Source organism: Nylanderia fulva, unplaced genomic scaffold (assembly GCF_048542155.1).
Source record: "Nylanderia fulva isolate GAGA-0341 unplaced genomic scaffold, ASM4854215v1 Scaffold48, whole genome shotgun sequence".
NCBI lineage: Eukaryota > Metazoa > Arthropoda > Insecta > Hymenoptera > Formicidae > Nylanderia > Nylanderia fulva.
The window spans coordinates 852,236-873,241 of record NW_028190565.1 but is presented as its reverse complement, the minus strand read 5'-3'; the positions used below and the strand labels follow the sequence as shown (position 1 = coordinate 873,241).

At 35.0% G+C, this 21,006-nt stretch overlaps 3 protein-coding genes across 4 annotated transcripts in view; 2 read left to right on the top strand and 1 right to left on the bottom strand.

The window, feature by feature from the left end:
• Positions 1 to 7,914, top strand: part of btv (dynein cytoplasmic heavy chain beethoven) — a 24,382-nt gene extending 16,468 nt beyond the window's left edge. Inside the window, exons 40-46 of the mRNA XM_029312738.2 lie at positions 75 to 228; positions 469 to 685; positions 917 to 1,335; positions 1,437 to 1,730; positions 1,851 to 2,086; positions 2,166 to 2,460; positions 2,655 to 7,914. Of these exons, the coding sequence (XP_029168571.2) occupies positions 75 to 228; positions 469 to 685; positions 917 to 1,334 (789 nt within the window). The 3' untranslated portion in view covers position 1,335; positions 1,437 to 1,730; positions 1,851 to 2,086; positions 2,166 to 2,460; positions 2,655 to 7,914. The remainder of the gene's footprint in view (positions 1 to 74; positions 229 to 468; positions 686 to 916; positions 1,336 to 1,436; positions 1,731 to 1,850; positions 2,087 to 2,165; positions 2,461 to 2,654) is intronic.
• Positions 1,421 to 2,941, top strand: LOC146721416 (cytoplasmic dynein 2 heavy chain 1). The gene is made up of 4 exons (XM_085486795.1): positions 1,421 to 1,730; positions 1,851 to 2,086; positions 2,166 to 2,460; positions 2,655 to 2,941. The coding sequence occupies exons 1-4, from the start codon at positions 1,421 to 1,423 to the stop codon at positions 2,939 to 2,941; spliced, it is 1,128 nt and encodes a 375-aa protein (XP_085342921.1).
• rdgA (retinal degeneration A) lies at positions 3,468 to 21,006 on the bottom strand. Of its 2 annotated transcripts, XM_029312916.2 has the most exons (11): positions 19,719 to 21,006; positions 16,907 to 17,063; positions 15,321 to 15,994; positions 14,841 to 15,235; positions 14,255 to 14,637; positions 13,686 to 14,001; positions 13,175 to 13,361; positions 11,633 to 11,950; positions 10,656 to 10,928; positions 10,308 to 10,471; positions 3,468 to 8,082 (listed from the first exon to the last, which is right to left on the bottom strand). In XM_029312916.2, the coding sequence occupies exons 1-11, from the start codon at positions 20,750 to 20,752 to the stop codon at positions 8,033 to 8,035; spliced, it is 3,951 nt and encodes a 1,316-aa protein (XP_029168749.1). In that variant the 5' UTR covers positions 20,753 to 21,006; the 3' UTR covers positions 3,468 to 8,032. The 2 variants fall into 2 exon arrangements, with proteins under 2 accessions (XP_029168749.1, XP_029168750.1); XM_029312917.2 differs by lacking the exons at positions 3,468 to 8,082; positions 10,308 to 10,471; positions 10,656 to 10,928 and having other exon boundaries at positions 11,858 to 11,934.

The following is a 21,006-nucleotide window of genomic DNA, read 5'->3' as shown; positions in this document are numbered from 1 at the left end:
ATTCTTTTAAATAGTCTAAATTCTTGAAGAGTCAGAAATTTGGTTGACATTTGATATTCTTTCCATTATTAAAGGTAGCTGCCAAGATGAAACCTTCCTGGCTGAAGGATATTTCCAATATTTATGCGGACAGCGAGCTTAACGCCTTTCAGAAAGTTCTAGTCGTGAAAGCATGTCGACCTGATTATTTGCACACCGCTCTTTCCAAATTTGCTGCGAAGCAGTTAGGTAAGCGTCAGCGTTCCATTTATTACATTGTAAATTAATATAGAATTTCTTATTATTTTAATATCAATTTAATTTTCAATATTCGAACTATATATAATTTGAATTCAAGCAAATGAATAATAATTGATTTAAATTATTTTCATTTTTTATTTTATGAATAAACATATTTGTAATTGTTTTTCTCTGATATATTTATTAAATTCTATATAAATTTTAATTTTGCGAATTAATCTACAATAGGTGTGAAAGATTTGGCTCCACCTGTATGGACATTGGATGCAATCGCTCAGGAGAAGGAAAGATCGTATCCTGTGCTATTACTTTTATCCCCGGGAACTGATCCTGGTCCCGAGCTTAGTGCACTCGCTGCAAAATATGCCTCTGCTGGATTTACTGAGGTTTCCCTGGGTCAAGGACACGTTATTCAAGCTGAATCGGCGTTGGAAGCCGCGTGCAAGTAAAATCGCATAAAGCATTATAGGAATATTACGAGTTAAAGAATATTAAAATGTCTTGTATACTTATATTTTTTTTATATACTTATACTTAAAATGTCTTATTACTTATACTTTGCTAGAATTCAAGAAAAACTATTTTTAAAAATTGAAAGAAAAAAGACATCTTATATAAAATATAATTAATGCAAATTTTTTAAAAATATACATTATTATACGTTATTAATTCGCAGAAAGGGTGGCTGGATTTTGTTGAGCAACTTACAACTTGCATTAAATTGGTTACCGCGGTTGGAAAGCCTATTACGTTCACCCGTGTGTACCGTAAACAAAAATCCGTCTACAAGGATCTGGTTAACCACGGAGGAGTGCTCCGGTTTCTATCCTGGTTTAGCCGGGCTCTGTTTGAAGTTGGCGTACGAGCCTCCCGAAGGTGTGAAGAGGAACATGAGAAAGTGGCTTCAGCAGCTTCGGCAACATGACGACGAAACCGCAGCCTCGATATTAATGCTCTCCTGGTTACACGCTACTCTCCAAGAACGACGTAATTTCATTCCTCAGGGTTGGATTAGAGCGTATGAGTGGAACGAATCGGATCTCGAGGCAGCCTACGAGTTGGTGATTAAAGAAATGGAAAAGAAACGATCGTAAGGTACAGAATTTTTATCGCTTCTCCTGACAAACTACGTAAACGCAAATGCATGTAAATTATTGTAATGTTTTGCAACATATACATGATGTTTGTAAAAAAAGGAGACTGGCAGATCGGCAGAGGTTTACTCGACGTTGCGGTTTACGGTGGTCGACTTCAAGATGATTACGATGCGAGGGCATTGCGCTCGATGATACGCGATGCGTGGTCCAGAGATATTTTTGAGGGTCAACGGAAGCTGGGAGACGTGTTAAAGATAACCGATGGCGATCCCATAAAATCGCTGGAGAGCTTGAACGATACCGATTCGCCGAAACAGTATTTTGGTCTCCCTGCTAACGCTCACAGAGCATGGGAAAGATCTGCTGCAGAGAAAGCTCTGATATATCTCAAAAGTGCGTTGGAATCAATTAATGAACATTTTATATCCGAATTTGTCAGATATTTTAGCATTTCTTTTTTTTATTTAAACCGTCCAAGTTATCAGCTGACGTGTATTTTTCATGATTTTTAAGGTATTTTAATGAAACCTTTCAAGAGCAGCGAAGAGAACAGCAATAAGGTGGAAATATCCAAAGTTCAACAGGATCTACAGGAAGTCCTGGATCGACAATGTTCCTCGGCATCCACAAGTGTCGAACAGGAAAGGAATCCTTTGCAGGACTTTTTCGTAGACGAGATCGAGCTTACAAGAAAGTTGTTGCAAATTGTACAATTTGACCTGGACGCCTCATCTTTCGATGACGATGGGGTGAGGACTCAAAAATAATAATTATTTATACTTTTCATAATAATCAATATACAAAATAATATATTATTTATAATCGAAGACTCCTGAGCGCTGGTTAACGGAATGGCGATCAGGCCCGAAGAATGCTGTTCAATTCGCAAAGGCGCTTTTGTCAAAGTACGAGACGTTGAAATCCTCAGCGATGAATGTACCTAATCGAGTCGATATGTCTCAATTGTCCCGACCACGTGCTCTTCTAACTGCACTGAAGCAACATACCGCACGTGAACTTGGTTATCCATTGGAAGCACTTCATCTTCACGCCAATTGGATCGAGAATCGTATAAACAAGGAGTGGAAGGTATCGCTCCAACTCGAAGGTTTACTTATATCAGGTAAACTTTAATAATTATTCAAAAGTTCAAAAATATTTCAATGTCCAATTTTTATTGATTGATGGAGGAGCTGAAATTTTTTTATATAAATTTAATTTTTATGAATTTTCAGATAAGATAATATTGAAGTCTATAGAATATTATTGTAAAGTAAGCGCATATAATATTAAATAACTCACACGAAATCATTATAGGAGCCTCGATCGAGAAAGGTGTTTTGAAGGATCTCGATGTAGATTCGGCAGCAGTTGCGGTTGCCCCGACATGCCAAGTGGCTTTTATGCCAAAAGAAGGTTCGGAAGATAAATCAGACGAAGATAATTCTAATATTCTCGAGGATACGCATCCACAAGATTATCTGTACATACCGGTTTACACAAGTGTTCAACGAGAAACTTTAATTTGTTCCTTACCGATCACGTGCCTGAGAGAAGATCGCGATACATGGTTTCGACGTGGCGTCATTCTATATCTGAGATAAGTAATTTTAAGTAATAATCTTCAGTGATAAATCCTCTCCGTGATATCATCTGACGATGAAAGTACGAAATAATTTTCAGCAGATTTTGATACGCATTGAAATATTGATCAAATCAATCAAATCTGAAAAAAAATTACAGAAAAATGTCGAGAAATTGTTTCTAATTCATAAATAATTGAAAATGCAAGTCGAACTAGTATGTAAATAAGAAAAAAAATTTTATTTTTATTTAATTTTAAGTATCATAGAAAAATCGAGATTTTTTAACATTCAAGAGCCTGCAATAATTTTAAAGATTTTGAAATTGTTTTAAAATATTAACTATTAAAGAGAGAATAAATATAAGTTTGATAAAAATAGATTTTCTTAATCTTTTTAAAGTTCTAATGAGATTTTAAATTATTTATTTATTTATTATACTTTATCAGAAAAATATAATTTAAATAAATTCAATAGCTAACTCGATCAAATGAAAAGATATAAGGTAGGAAAATACATATTGCATGCCAATATATCAAAAACATCATTGGATTGAACAATTTTAATACGCTTATTATTATTAAAAATACATAGAGATATGTCGGGAATTTGTTGGAAGGTAATGTTATATTTTCGGGGCGTCACATCCCTACGTCATCAAGCTTCGTTCACAAGCTTTCTCGACTAATTCGAGACAATCTCATTATTACGCTTTACTATTGTTAGGATATCTCAAAAATAGTTGGGTAACTTTAATCGTTTTTTTTTGTTTAATAGATTTAAAATTACAGATAATACACAGCAATATCATTCGTTTTTAATAAAATAAAATGGTCATTAATTGGTCCATCCAAGCCTAATTCCACGACTTAGAAATTTACGATGTCACGATGCTTTTTCGTACTGCATAAATTGCGCAAAGTACTAAGAAATGTATCGATGTTTACATAAAGCTGTAGTTTTTAATTTCTATTCTGTAGAAAAGAAAAGCTATCATTATATATCTTGTTTCAAAACTGGAAACTTATTATCAACTAAAAGTTTATTTTTTTTCTTTTTTTTAGAAATATCTAGGAACGTTAGTACATGTTTAATGGAAGAACGAACATGCGAATGGACAGAATCCTTCTCAGTGAACTAGAGTGTAAGTCCTAAAAGAGTCTAATAATATTTATAATTCGAATCTATATATTATTTAATTACTTCGTACTTTTTTTTTCTTCAATAAAACTGGACGACATTGAAACTTTCTTACATTGAAGTTTCGTACTACTATGATTTGTGTGTTAATGATAAAAAATACCCTGCAATTTCTGCTACGCAGAACATGATTTCAGATGTATAAAAAAAATGTGTTTGCTGATTTTATATATCTGTGCATATTTTTTTTTACAATAAATGTAATAAAAATTTGTTTTTTCTGGAAACTAAGAGATTAAAAGAAAATAAATCCATAAATTTTAAAGACTCAAAAGTATTAACGAGCAGTTTGCTGCATAAAGAGAGAATGAGGCTCATTCTCATATGCTCTGTCGTCCAGTATAATCAAGTACAATAAACGTTGAAATCACAAACATGGAATATCAAGACTCTGTTATAATATCAATTATAAATTATCTATCCGTAAATTTTTTATGGGAAGCAAAGAGAGAATAGAACTAGTTAAGGATTTATATTCCGTGCACACGAACAGTTTTCTTACCGCATGGTTATTTTATCATGGACGGAGAAGACACCGTCATTAATTTGAATAGGTACATAAGCCACGAAAAAATAAATAGTTAGATTAGAAATTAAATATTATATATAAAAAATAATTTGTTAAATTATTAAAGTAAAATTAAAAATTTGGAGAATAAGATTATAAAATAGAGAAAAAGAAAGAGAGAGAGAGAGAAAGGGAAAATAAAAACAAACAATATTTTTTAAAATTATATAAATTATATAAATTATATAAATATGTAAAAAAATGATTCAAAATTGATATAAATGATTTACTTTTATTTTATATAGAGTCTCTAAATATAATTTACGCTCGTATTTGTTTGCGCTCGATAATCATACCTCGCGCAATATACGAGTCTTCTTTTGATTTTCGAAGCCTTATTTACACACATTCACGTATAAGTATATACCCTCATAGAGAAAATAAAGTATGCTCGTGCACACGGTACTTTTTTTTTATCATATAAGACAATAAGAGACGAGAAATGAGATAATGAGAGAATGAGAGAAAAGAAACGGAAAATAAAAGGGAATGGACGGGACAGAAATATAACAGTCGCGGTGCGAGCGCTGGCTTATGCCGAAATGTTTGTGATTGTCGTTAATTTATTGCTCTAAAACTTAAACTGAGAGATTTGCGAGCCGAGCCAGCGTCCTCACCGCGTCGCGCGAAAGGCGTCGCTATATATCTGAGAAATTCTATTAACTTCCCTTTTTGTCTCTCTCTAAATCTCGCCTAAACCCCCTATTACACTAGGAGTTTGCGGGTTCAATTGGGATTATAATTGACTGTCACTAATTAATTTGTTAATCGGAGCAAAGCAGCTTGCAATTGTAATCCCAATTGCAATTGAACCCAAGTAGCAAACTGATGTCATTAAATGTCAAAATGATGTATGGTTGCTACTGGGGATGTCACTTTGACATCGAGTAACGTCATTTTGACATTTAATGAAATGATGTAATTTTGACGTCAGTTTGCTACTTGAGAACCCGCAAATCTGTAGTGTAATACGAGCTTGATACGCTACTTCCGGAGCCGATTGAAACCGGTACACAATCTTGACCTGAGTGAAAAGTTCCTACGAGAAATGATGTTTTATTCTCAATCGCAAGCGCAATGCAAGCACAATCATTTATCTTTTCTCACTGTACATTTGGCATCGAAAATTAAACTCTCTGCAAGATGTAAAACCGGCTACCGGCTTCAATGCCGTTGCGTGTTATCGGGCATAAAACTAATTAACTATATATGTACATATACTCTTTCATTCGTTATCTCGATTTACATATGTATGTACGATGTATACCCGATCACACGCTCGCAAAATATTCTCTTGTACATCCTACAACAATCCTACAACAATTTTATATATATATGTGTATATATAAGTATTCTCTCGCGTTTTAAATTCTTTCTTTTTTATTCGACAATTATCGTCGACAATGGTATTATAACAGGTACGGATCGAGAAAGGCATTTCTTTTCAAATACTCCAAAGGAGTAAAGGTAAAGCAGGGTGTCCTAAATATCGCGCTTCTTCTCTTTCACGAATGTGAAATCGACTTTTTTTACAGTGCACGATCGTTCAAATACTAACACTCAATAGTTTCAACAAACTGTGTGTTTTAGCCTGCATATTTTTAAAAATCGCATTTGTTCATCCATTAAAAAGTCGGTATCTAAATATTTTTAATTATTTTTGCGGGTGCATACATAATTCAAAAATTAACATACAGTTTAATTTTTGAAAGATATTACACTTGTCATTTTTTGTAGAGAATAATTATAAGTTGAATTAAATTTGATCTTGAAAAACGTATTCAAATTATTGAGCGTTAGTATTTAGTATAATTTGTAATAACAGAGAATATTTAATAACAGAGAAAAGAGAGATGTAAAGATAGAGGATATACAATGATATAACATATTCGCGCTTATGTGAAATCTCGATACATGTTTCACAAGTATAATAGAATATAAACTATTAGAATTTTATAGAAGAGATCACAGAAATATATATATATATATATATATATATATACATTTAAGTAAAAGGGCCCGATTAAGACGCATGAAAGAAAGAAATCGTTGCGTGCACGATCGATATTGACTTGTAAACGACGTCTCTTCTTTTAGAATATGCGCGAATCCGATAAGCGATAAGCGCCTAAAAAATTCTACACATATGTACATAGATCTTATATCAATATACGACAAAAAAATAATCATTATATAGTAATAGTACGTTAATAGCGATAGATCTGCATCTCTCTAACAACTAATTGGTGTTCGTACGTTGATCCCTTTTTACAGTTTGGTATCGTGTTTATAGAATGTTCCTTTTTTTCATTTTTTTTTCTCTTTATCGTTCTTTCTGTCTAAAATTATATTCTCTAATTTTTCCTCCTTTTTTTGTTAAAGCTAACAGATTATCGATCCGCTTAGCACCCAGTTTCGAGTGGAAAACTATGAACATTTTGCACATGCATCCAACATGAGACAGTTAAGTTTTGTTTGGCATCGTCAAAAACACGTCAACGTTTCATCCAAGACTCGATTTTTAAATTGGCACAGATTTCATAATCGGAATTGGCTTCTATATAAATAATCTTTTAGCAAACGGGTGAGTGGTCCATTTTATTATTCATATTATATTTTCTTTCGTATACGAGATATATTTTTTCTAACGTCAGAAAATGTTTCTGTATATTTCATTAAATGTGTACATGCATATACGTCCCAAGTAGCAAACTAACGTCATTGAACGTCAAAATGACGTTATTCGACGTTAAAATGACGCACTTGTTACTTGGAGTGTATGAAGATATGTGTATGTATGTGTGTATAGATACGTACAAAATTGACTGTCTCATTTTGGACCGGAGAGACATTAAATGTCATTACGAGAAAAATAGATTTGCTCCGATTTTTTGGGAGCAATCTTTTCGGGGCTGCTCCCTGGCCGATTATGGTCCACTTGCCGGAGTACAAGAACGCGAGTAAAGCTACAAGTCCCTCGGGCAAGTATATTATATACGAGTGAGAAAAATAAGGATCTATATCGATCGAGAACAGCTATATAGTTACGTATATGTATGTATATCTGTATAATTATGTGATAATTGTGTCCTAGTATAAGAGTATAATTTCGAAGTATATCGACAAGAAAAAATACGACATTTGGCAAACACGTAATCGTAATCGACGTCGTAATCGTACGTCGAACGAGAATGTTATTCGGATATTATCACGAGCGATTTATATACGTCGTCGAAAAAATGCCCCAAAGACGTCGTCAAATTATCGACATTGCAGGTCGATTGTTTTGTTGTACCTCTTTCGTCGTTCCAGATGATTCAAGCCGTGGCAATCAACGCTGGAGGTCAGAGATTGTTCTCCATTTCATCCGTCGCCAGTTGAAAGTGTTTTTGACCTGGTAATGTGCAAAATATCATTTAGATTTAGATAGATATATTAATTTAGAAATGCTTATAATAACGTTTAATAAGAAACTTTGACGAAGATTATTATTTCATTTTAGTCTTTACAATTTTTCGGGTTCTGATATATATCTCGTTTATTTGAATTTCTCGTCAATTTAATTTTATAAATTTGTCAATTAATTTTTCGAGATTAATAAATGCGATAATATACAAAGAAGGAAAGATTGCGAGATTGGGTCGAGATTCAAAAATCGTGCCACGTTCGCAAATTTCGCGGCAAATGTAAAATTTCTTTTATGGATCCAAACGAAAAAACGAATGAGTTTATTGATAATAAAAAAAACCTGAAAGAAAGAGAGAGAGAAAATAGCGAGTACTCCACAAAAGTATTGATTCGATATAACGTGGTAAAAACATCTACTTTTACTGCGACGATGAATTAATTGTTATGTTTACGTTTGAATCTTGGTATGCGGCACGTGTCGTTTGCGCATGCGCGTTTCGTCGACGCGCCGCTGAGGGCGCTCGCTGCGTCGTCATTTGCGCGCAAAGGCTCGAGCGGGAAGGACGCGGGACGCGACTCGTCGTGTTTATTTCTCGAGAATCTTGAGACTACGACTATTCAAAGTAGGTACTTATTTCGCTTGATTTATACATTTTGAGAATAGAATTTTAAGAATTATGACGTATCTAATTTGGCATGTCTAGTTAACGAGTGGACAGAAATGAGAGAGAGAGAGAGACAGAGAGAGAGAGAGAGAGAGAGAGAGAGAGACAGAGAGAGAGAGAGAGAGAGAGACAGAGAGAGAGAGAGAACGTCCACTCATTAACTGCTGGATATATATGTAACATTTCGCGTATTTTCTTTAATTTGCGGGTCGAGATCGATTCCCGAGTTGAACAATTCAAGTAACGAGATATATATTGTCGCAATTTCTTATTAGTATATTTTTTTCGTGTGATTTATGTTTCGAAGAGTATCGTGCGCGTGCAAGACTGAGCATTGACCTTCTATTTTCAGGTAACTACCACGGCGCGATTTTCAAATGTGCTGATCGTAACCTTTCCGTTGTTTCTCCTTCACGCGTTCTACGTGAGTATAACATCGTCGGGAGTGCCGTACAAAGTGTCACGCAAGTGTGTTATTTTAGTAATGAATGCGTGCGCGATCGTTTATTATTGTAATCGTGTTTCGCGAGTGAGTGTGCAGTCAATGTCATATAAGAGGAGCAAAGGACAAATACGAAAGATGATCAGGGAGGCATCAGGCGACAGCGGAGCAACCGTAAGGTAAGCGACTTTTAATCATTTACTTAATTAATTAATTAAATTTCATAGTTATTATACTTATAAAATTAATTGTTTGTTTTTATATCCGCGATCTATTTTATATCATTGCATAATGTAATTGTATAAAAAAATCAAATTTTATTTGATTTATATTTAAAATAATTTTTAATAAAATAGTTTATAATAACAATATATATATATATATATATATATATTTATTGTTTTTAAAAATTATATAGCTATTAAAATAATTTTTAAAAATTAATTTTAAATATGATTAATAGAAATCTTATTTTTAAATCTAGATTTAATGATAAATTTTTAACAATTAAAAAATATACATATATATATATATGACTTCTTATTATTTTATAGGTATATAATTCTATTGATTAAATATTAATTTTTAAATATGATTCTTATATATTAATTTACAAATATATATGTATAATATAAATTATTGTAACGTTGCTTGAAATATTATAATATTTTTAGATTCATAAAAAATATAATTTCTATATAAAATTAATAGATATTTAAAAATTTTTATAATTTGGAAATGAGAAATTTATTTAAGAAATTATTATTTTTTAAATTGATGGCGCTTTATATATATATGTTTATAATTTGGATATATTTCTATTTTACAGATCAACGTTGTCTGCAACTCCGCTGCAACGCATCGTCCGGTGAGCGTTAGTAATTATTTTTTATTTTAATTTCGAGATATCTCGAGATAATCTTGAGATACCGAATTTTCAATTGTCGATTTAAAAATGCTCTCAACGAAATAACGATGGAGGAATCTTTCTAAACATGTTTGAGATAAATTTTTCTTAAAAATATGAAACCGTCGTTACTTAATTGTAAATAATTAATTGTTATGAAAAGGACAAAGTGGAAAATGCTAGGAAATATTACTCACTTTGTAAATACGCTGCTAAATCATGATCTTCCGCGATCAGAGCGAGCTGATGCGGCGTATTGCCATGTCGATCCTTCACCATCAAAGACGCTCCGCCGGCTACTAGCATGCAGCAAATAGAACGACGTTTGTACTGAGCTGCCTTATGCAAAGCGGTTTGCCCTCTAAAATTTAAATATAATTATTTCTCTTTTTTAAAATCAAAATTAAATCGAATTCAAATAGAATTATATACGTATATACGAACGAAAGAGACTTGCGAGAAATTTTAGCAAATTACCATTTGTCCAATTTCGCGGATTAAATTTTAAATTTGTTCTAAAGCATAAAAGCTTGCACATAACTTACTTGTCATTGTCAATCATGTTTAAAATTGTCGGTGGGGCACAGGCAATAAGATATCTGACGATGTCTTTGTGGCCGTGCTTCGACGCCAAGTGAAGTGCCGTTTGGCCAGTTTCGTCGATCGATAAAAGCGAATATCCCTTTTGATAAAGTTCCTTCAATGTCGGAAGATCGCCAATTTTCGCCGCTCTCAATATGTCGTCGCAATTTTTCTCCAATAATTCAGTGTTGAATCCGTGAACTCCCGAGCTTAGACTGAACAGTCTATCGCGAGGGCTGCGCAAATTTAAACTCTTTCAATTCAATCTTCTTCCCTCGCAAAATTATTTTTATAATATTGTGTAATAAATCAAACAATTTATTATTCAAGTAAAAATAACTGAAGCGAATGGCCAGACAAAAAGTTAGGGTATGTAAATATATAATAGAGTTCAGTTTTTCCCTTGGAATAATAAACTACAATATATGTTGTAGAGTTACGAAGGTGAGTGTCTTTTATCTCGTACATACTTAAAAGAAGCATTCATGCGGAATAAAGCTTTATCTAGTCATTTTTCTAGACAATTTTCAGCTCTTCCCAGAAGCTTCAAAGTTTTATCTGACATTGCATAAATATTTTTCCCGGTCGCTTCAATAAAATATACATATTTATTCATACATATATTCGGGGGGTTAAAATTAAAGTATATACTAAAATAACATTTGCACATGGGCGTCCGCAGGATTTTTTTCAGAAAGGAGGGCATGATTGAAATTTTGTTTGTTTCTTATTATTATTCTTTCTTAATTTCTTAAATTCAATTTTTTAATTTAATATTTTATTTAATATTTTTATTTAATATTTTTATATTAAATAAAAAATTGCAAATAAATTCCAGTGTTTATTTTTAAGGAGAGCAAATGCTTAATTTTTTTACTGATTCCAAGGGGAGGCAAATGTCCCTTCTGCGGACGCTCATGCATCCCCATGATAATATTACCTGATAAAAGCGGGGAGTCGATCATGATGTTGTTGCGATTGATCTGTACGAGCGATGCCAGAGTTTTGTTTGAGGGACTCGCGATTTATAAGGGAATTCGATTCGACGTCCTCGCTCGGTGATGGCACATCCAAGGAGTTTCGACTCGCTGGGTACTTCGGCTTGACAGCTTGATTTTGATTATCGGTTTCTTTGTCGAAGGAAAAGCTCCCGCAAAGCCTGGCTTTCTCGAGGATGGAAGATCGTCTTTGTTTCTGCACGTCTTTCGGAGTTGTTCGCTCCTCCGTCACGGCTGGCATCTCCTTTAGACGTTCATCGCTATATCAATTCATATCATAGAAAGCTTCAGAGAAGGAATGTAGTTTATTAGCAGTGATGGGTAAGATACATTAAAAATGTATCTCGAATACAGATACAGATATGTGTAACAAAAATATATCTAGATACAGATACAGATACACAAATTAAAATGTATATAGATACAAGACTCAGATACTTTTAAATTATATTTTATCATAATAATAGTAATGTGCACAAAATGTACTGAATGCTTCTTTTATCTTTATTATATTTTTGTTTATATTACGACTTTATTTGTGTTAGTCTTAACACGTGAAAAATACCTCAAAGATATCGTCACTCCAACTATTTCGCCATGGTACCAAAATTTGATCAATGCTTAATAATTGCTCAACCAGTGTTGATGACGATATGTTGATAACTTGCAGTTTTGATCTTTTAAAAATTTAAAGAATTGGGTTATTAAAAAAAAATACGTGAAAATGTATCTGCAATGTATCTGAAAAAGCAGTTCAGATACCATGTTTTGTATCTAGATACAGATATAGATATTTCAATTCGAATATATCTCAGATACAGACTCACAATTGCTTTTTCAGATACATTTTCACATATTTTTTGAATGACCCAATTCTTTAATTTTTTTAAGGGACACTCTTTTGTGTACAAGACCTAATAAACAGATACATTTTGTGTATCTAGATACTACCCAACACTGTTTATTAGGTCTTGTATACAAAAGAGTGTCCCTTAAAAAATTAAACAATTGGGTCATTCAAAAAATATGTGAAAATGTATCTGAAAAAAGCAATTCACATACCATGTTTTGTATCTAGATACAGAGAGAATTTTCTCTTAGAATTTACTCTGAAAATCATGGTAATTGTAGGACAATATGGTATTGACGGATGGAAGAGTCTTATAAGAGTTTCTCTGATTAATATTTACCACAATAAAAAATATTAATATCTATTAAATATGTTTGATTAATTTTCTTTTTTTATGGTGGTAAATATTAATTTATAAAATTCTTTCAGTATCATATTGTCTTACGATTACCATGATTTTCAGGGTAAATTCTAAGAGAAAATTCTCTCTGTATACATATATAGTTACTTCAATTTGAATATATATCTCACCGTCAGATACAGACACACAAAATGTATGTAGATACTGTATCTAGATACTACCCAACACTGTTTATTAGGTTTTGTATACGAAAGAGTGTCCCTTATTGCGTACCTCGGCGAGTAGACCCGCGCAGCTTCCATTTCTTCACTCGCGATGATCTGGCTCGATCCAGTTTGACCCTCGTGCTGTTGAACGGTATCTTCATCGAGAAGGTAGACAGCATCCACGGCGACATCCGTTACATAATGCAACTGTTCCTGCCCGCGGTCGATTCTGAAGAATCTTTCCGTAGTGCACGCTAGAAATTACATTTTTTATATTATAATTTCTTTTTTCTTGGGAATTTAAACGCCGTCCTGTTTTACTGATAAATCATCATATTTGCACACTTTTTCTTTTTATTAGTTGAATAAAATAATAAATGCTTTTCCATGATTAAACTACATATAAAAAATTTTTTTCCACATTTTTTAATTAAAAAAAATGGTTGAAAAGCATTTATTGTTCTATTCAACAAATAAAAGAAGGGTGCGCAAAAATGATGTTTTATCGATGAAACAAGACGGCGTTTAAAATCCATTAGATCGTAAATTGAAAGTAGTTTTGATGAAAGAATATTTACAATCGAGGAAACAGCAAGAATCCACGTTGTAATCTTTCACCAAGAGCTTCCTCAGGGTCTCCAGATCGGTCGCAGCATCGAGATCGAGCGGTTCCGCTAACCACAACTCTGCCGCTTCCTTTAATCTCTCTTTGTCGTGATAATACGTCTCGTAATCCGACATCTTTATCTTCATCACAGGTAGCTTTAGCCTATCTAATCTCGCGACATGCTGAGGAGGTTTGCCCGCATTTCTTCTTTTCGCTAACATTGTAGCCTTGTTTAACATATTTAAAGTGATGATGGATGGTAAAAGGCGACAGGCCTCGCCGTCGACCTATAACATTATCAAAAATATTAAATATATAAAGAGAGAATATACGATAACATATATATTAGAATAAATTTCAAAAATAGGTTTATTAATCATGAAATTGTTTCACTCGACTATTAGAATTAAAATTGGATTTTCACAGGAAACAATTTGGAATTAAAAAATTAATGCGCGATTGTAATAATAAAAAGGGATAATTTTGCTATTGAAATAAGGTCGGAAAAAATGCAAAAAAAAAAAAAAGGATTTTGCTTGCCTGCATCGGTATAGTTTTGGTCGTGACCAGCTTGGCTGTGCTGCATTGTACTATACAAGTGCCATGTCCTCGTGCTTGTAAAAGGGGCAACTGATACGTGGTCAAGCCGACCACTTCGATCAAGCCGTCATCCATGGCGGGTTCCCTGGTGCCGCTACTCGCGCTCCAAGGATGCGTCCCTCCGCCATAGGAAGCGATATTTAAGAATAGTATAGCGTGCACTCGATGCTCCTTCAATTTCGGCGTCATGTCCTGACCGTCGCATTCCAAGGTCACGAAATCCGAGAGGTCCTTCCATTTCGTGAGCAACAAATCCTTGCAGCCCATCTGTCCGTAGAACAATTTGTTCCTCATTCTCGAGTTGAACTTCTCTGGATGAGCCTCTGTAAATGAGTAATGAATTTATCATAAAGTTGTTTTTATTTATTTAGATATTATTCATTTATATCGAATATTAATTATTAAATTTATTAATTTATTATCAATAAATGAATAAATATACCGAATAATAAAAAAAAAATGGTTGGAATAAAATGTTGAAATATTATCGGCTTGAAATTCGAAATGATCTCTCTTTCTCTCTCACCTCGGGCTTCGTGAAATTCGAGAGCGATGTGCGCGTCCACGCCGAGCGAGAAGTAATTATTAACAACGTTGAGCGGCAAATTCTCCTTTCCCTTGCCGCCGTCGTCGTCGTTCTTGGCGTCCGGGTTCCTCTCGACCTTGAGTTGCCATCTGTCAAGCAGAGTGGTTTCGCTGTCACCTATACTCGTGAGGATCTTCCCGATCGGCTCGTCCTTGTAGCCGCCTCCCCATCCTAGCGCTCTCGCCAGGTCGTTTCCGGTGCCCAGCGGAAGTACCCCGACCGCCGGAGCTGGATAGGCGCCGATCTGATCCAGGATCGATAGAACCCAGCCAACGGTCCCGTCGCCTCCGCAAGCCAGAACTCGTAGATTGGGAACTTTCTTGAAGAGCTCGAGTCTGCAAGAAGTTTCCTCGATCGTCTCCAACTCTCCTCGGAGGACTTTGTACATGCAAAATTATTCAGCGGAAAGCATCTACTCACCCCATCTTCGGCCCACCCTGCGTCAAGTCGAAAACTTGCCTCGGATTGAGCAGCCATTGGAACTTCTGCAGCAGCTTCGCGCCCTGATTACCGCCGGATTTCGGATTAATGAAGACTAGAACGGGCTTCACCGTGGCCGTGGGAATGGGCTTGACGATCCAGAGCTCTCCTTGATCTTTCTCCTTATTTTCTCTCTCCTCCTTCTCCTTGTCCCTGCTTTTCCGGCGCGTGGAAGTTCCGCCGCTACCGGCGGACTTCTTCTTCCTGGTCCTCCTCAGGCTGCTCTTGAAGCTTCCCTTTCGCGGTAACTTCACGATCCAGGACGGAGGCACCATAATCGACGCGTGACTGCCCAACTCGCAATTCTCCCCTATCTTGTGAACGTTGAAGCACGCCTCCTTGTTGTGGTACGCGGTCTTGCACCAGCTGCAACTCACCGCCACGATCTCCCGCGAGCTGAAGCTGAGCTTCGATTGGAAGGACTTGCCGCAATTGGCGCATTTACCCTTCTGGTAACGTCGGTGGACCCAGTGATGGTGGGTCGTCGTTTGCTCGCGATACTGACGCACCCCGACGTCGCGAAAGCTTGGCTTGCAACCGAACTCTAAACTTGCGACGCAGCAAGCGTGAGCTACTACGCGGCAAGCGGGACACTTCAACCGGGGTCCGTGTTTCTGAAGGGAAACAAAATCATTCATCATTTTTTATTGCTTAGGTATTTTTATAGAAACTATTTATAGCTAGAATTGTTCGAATTTATATATCAAAATATCTCGATAATATAGACGAATACGGTGTTAATATTTTAACACAAAATAAATGCAAAACATCCCGACTTATATTATAAAATAAAAAATTAATCTTTCTTGATACTAAATAAATATATTTATTGTGTAAAATTAAAAATTGTTACACAATTGTATTATTTTTATATCTGATTCACAATCAGTTGTTTCAATAATGTTTTCGTAATTTAAGTTTAATTGACACAACAACAATATGTTAAATTAACATATGAATGTATGTATTAAATATGTAACACAAAATTTTCAACCAAAAAACACAAATTAATAATACAACACAGAGAGAATTTGCTCTTAAAATTTACCCTGAAAATCATGGTAATCGGGAACAGTATGGTATTGAAAGAATTTTATAAAAGTTTCTCTGATTAATATTTTTATCACAATAGAAAATATCAATATTTACCACAATGAAATATAAAATATATTCGATTAATTTTATTAATATTTTTATTGTGACAAATATAAATGAGAGAAACTCTTAAAAAATTCTCTAGCATGATTTTCGGGGTAAATTCTAAGAGAAAATTCTCTCCGTGAAGCAACTAAAATAAGAAGCTAATCAATACTACGAGTTATTATTATCATCATTATTCATATTGAATAACAATAATAATAACTCTAGCATTAATTAACTTACTGTTTTAATTACTTACACGTTTACGTGTAATACGATATATTTTAATGCGCACAATGCAAATTCGCCTATATAATAACACAACACAGAGAGAATATTCTCTGAAAATTTATCCTAAAAATGATGGTAATCCTTACGAAACTTACCGAACACTCGTTGACGTAACAAAAGTCACCGGATGTAGCGGTTGGCACCCAAAGATGTTCTCCGTTAAATGCATTTGGACCCCAATCTGGTGTAGATCGAGGTTCACGTTGACCACTCGAGCTCCCTTCTCTGTCTTCTCCGCTGTCTTCTCTCCCTCTGGAATCATCGAATAAGAATTTATTGCAGACAATTTCAGTTTCCCGCGTCAGCGAAATAGATATTCGAAATTGAAAAATTCTAACAGAGAAAGAGAAAAAGAATTTACATTTTTTATCCTGATTATTAAGCAATGCTGAATTATCGTGAAACACATCTTGGTTGGAAGTTCGTCTTTAATTATAAAATTTACTTGTATATAGAAATATGATATAAAGTTAAAGGGCGAGGACGCGCGACGTACTCTTGTATATATATAATTAAAAATTCTTCAAGCTCGAGGGTTCGACACGTGCGAGAGAAAAAAAAATCACATATCTTTGAAAAGTGTCATAAAAATGTTATCAAAGTTTGAAGTTATTTTGAACGACTCGAGTCTAGTTTCGCACTGTGGTAAAGAGATAGAGATAGAGATAGAGAGAGAGAGATAAAGAGCACTCAAAATTCTTATATAAAATTTTAACGACTACAGCCACTTTTAGTGGCTTTCTTTGATGTTAAATATTCCGTCGTGCGTAAATAATAAGTAAAGAATGTGTGTGAAAATAATCACATGGCGCATAAAACGTGTGCGCGTTATTTTCCAATACACTTTCGATCGATATCTCTTAAATATTTCAATTTCGCATTCATCGCGATAATGGATATGCTTTCTTTTAATACATAAATATGTGGTTTCAGAGGCGCTCAATATTGCCTGTCCTAGTTTATAGAAGTACTCTGAATAATAATTTATGTAGCACGCTCTTTTTAAGTGGAATCGTAAATAGAGGATAAAGAGACGGAAATCGTGGCGGCAAGAAAATTTTTATATATTTTTCCAGTTTGCTTATATTAATATACAATTCTAAAATTTTAATAAATAAATGAAAGAAGAATAATAAACAAATGAAAGAGGAAGTCAAGATATAAAAATTTATAGATTCATTTCGTACTGCAATCTATTTGAGAATTTATAACAGATCTGGGGATACATAAATATTGAAAATTGAACTAGAAAAACGAAATACAGTTTTTTATATTTAAATTAAAAATTTCATATTTTATTGCAATTAAAAATTATACAACAAATTTAAAATTAATATATATAGATTAATAAATAAAGAAAATCAAGAAGAAAAAGAAGGTAGAAATATAAGATGTCTGTTATGTTTATGTAATTCGTAAAATTAGAAATTTATTATCCAATTACTTCAACATCTATGTATGCGTTTTAATACATATAAACTCATGCAGATTTTACATTCATAATTTTAGAAATTGTACATTTATATTTTTTTTTGAAAAAGAGAATGAATTTAATACTAAATTAGTTTGTTCTAATTTTCTGTTCCATTTTATATTTCTACCATTTAATAAAATTTAAAAAAAGGAAGGTAGAAATATAAGATGTCTGTTATGTTTTTAATTTATAAAATCAGAAATTTGATTTTATTATCCATTTACTTGAACATTTATGCGTTTTAATACATAAAAACTCATATAGATTTTACATTCATAATTGAAATTGTGCATTTATTTTTTTGAAAAAAATGAATTTAATACTAAATTGGTTTGTTCTAGCTTTCTGTTCCATTTTATATTTTTATCATATAAAAAATTTTTTTAAGAATATGATTAAATCCAGGCTAAACCCAGCATTCATGATTTTATTAAAAATCAACTCAAACATTACCAGATTAATTGCATTTATTATTCAGAGTAAAAAAAGGGAACAGAGTTGAGATCATTTATTATTTACGTATATAACTCACAATCAGAATGAGGGAAAAATCGAAAATTGTATGAAGTCTAAAACTGCGTATAAAAGGGTGTCTATAGCGGTCAGAGAAATCTGGAAAACCGGGAATTTTATATATCTGGAATTGTCAGGGAAAAAAGTCGGGAAATTTTATTATTTATCTGGATTTTTTCACGCTATTCTACATTCGTCTCTTCAATCATTTGAAATTTTGTATTAAATAAATATAAAGTTTTCCTTGACTCTCAGCACGCTATTTTTCTGTGTTGTTAAAAATCGATTCAATCTACAGCGTTTTCGTTAATAATTTATATTCGTCGTGTTATTTTATTTCAATGTGTTTAATAGAGATCAAACTAACAATATAATGCAGATTGTATAATTGATTTAAATTTTTATTTTTTTAACTTCCGAACCTTTTCATTGTTGACAAAAATATCTCAAGAATTTCATGATTTAACATTTAATTGATCTATCATATAAAAATTCAGGGAAAACATTATTTTTTGGTCTTGGAAAATCTGAAAAAGTTATAGAATTTTTTTCATCGAGTCTGCTGGACACTCTGTAAATTGGTTTGTTCTAACATTCTGTTCCATTACAATTTTCTACCATATAATAAAATTTTCATGATTAAATCCAGGCTAAACCCAGCATTCATGATTTTATGAAAAAAAAATCCAGTCACAAACATTACCAAATTAATTTCATTCATTATTCAGAGTGAAAAAGAGGGAACAGAGTCGAGATCATTTATCATTTACGTAACTCAAAGTTTGGGAAAGATAGAAAAGTGCATGGAGTCTAAAACTGCGTATAAATCGGGCGATAGACACGCGTTCATCCAAGCGATATATCGATATTGCGATATTTAGGCAATGGGAGGCTGCGTCCATCCAATCAGACGTACCCACCCTATCGAGAATCGCGACTCCTTTCCGGGCAGCAGCGTTGTATATCTCGTACGAACGTCCGTCGGCAGGACGATGTCGACGCTCTTGGACCTGATACTCTGCTGCGGCACCGCCAGCGAATCCGGGTCGCTGGCGCCTCCATTTTTATTGTTATTGAAACACGAGTCCACAGAGGCGGCGCGATCCCGCTTCAGCTCCGGCACCGTCAGAAATATGTCGCGCACGATGAATTTCGACTTGCTCGGCTCGATCTCGTTCTCGTCGTCGTCGTCATCGTCGTCGTTCGTCTCGACCGGGGCTGGTAGTTCTAAGGGATAAGTGGTGAGAGCCTCCTGCCTGGAGAGCTTCGGCGAGGCCAGGGATCGTCTGCGCTGTCTGAGGTCCGAGAAGTCTACCGGGGCCTCGGAATTTGCCTCGGGGAGGATCTCGACTATCGGAGAGACGCATCTCTCTCGCGTGTCGCAGGCTGCGTCGTCGTCCGAGGTCAGGATGACCCTGATCTCCGGGCTACCATCTCTCTTGGACTCGTCCTCGTGCTCGGATTCGTTATCGGAGAGGTCCGAGGTGCCGCTATCGGTGTCATGGAGCTCCGTTTCGGCTTCCTCTTTGGAGAAGTCCTCGGCCAGCCAGAGGCTCCTGTACTCCTCTACGCAGGCACAGTGATAACATCCGGAGACCTGGATGATCGGGGTTTCCGGGCGCTCGAAACCCGGTAGCAGCTGCGAGCCGGGAAACCCGGAACTAGGACCCCCGGAATACGCATCGAAGCTCTTGGAGCGCTGACCGGTCTGGAATTGGGGCACTTTCAGGGTGGACGAGCCCCTTCTGCCGCGAGTCGAGTCCTGGGATCTCGCGGAGGAACACGTGGAGGACGAGGACGAGTTGGTGCGGTCGTCCAGATGCTTCGCCTGCAGCTGGATCTCGTCGAAGGAGGCCGATCGGATCTGTTTGGGCACCTCGAGGCTGGATTGGGACTTCATTTCCGCCCCCGTGGGAGTGCGCGACCTCTTGAAAGTTGAGCGCAATCTCTGCATTCTCTAGCCTGATAGCTACCTGCTGGCGACCCCGATGTCCGCGTTGTTTTTGGACATTCTGCTGTTATCTCTGGATGACTCGTTGTTACCCTCTTCGCTCTCTTCCCCGTCCCCGAGATCGGACTCGCGTTGGCCGTCCTGTTCCCGAATCGCCTTCTTGTTCTTTAGAAGGAACGACGACGACGACGACGACGACCACGCGACCGTCTCTTTATCCAAATTAGACTTTGCTGCCGATTTGCAGCCCATTCTAA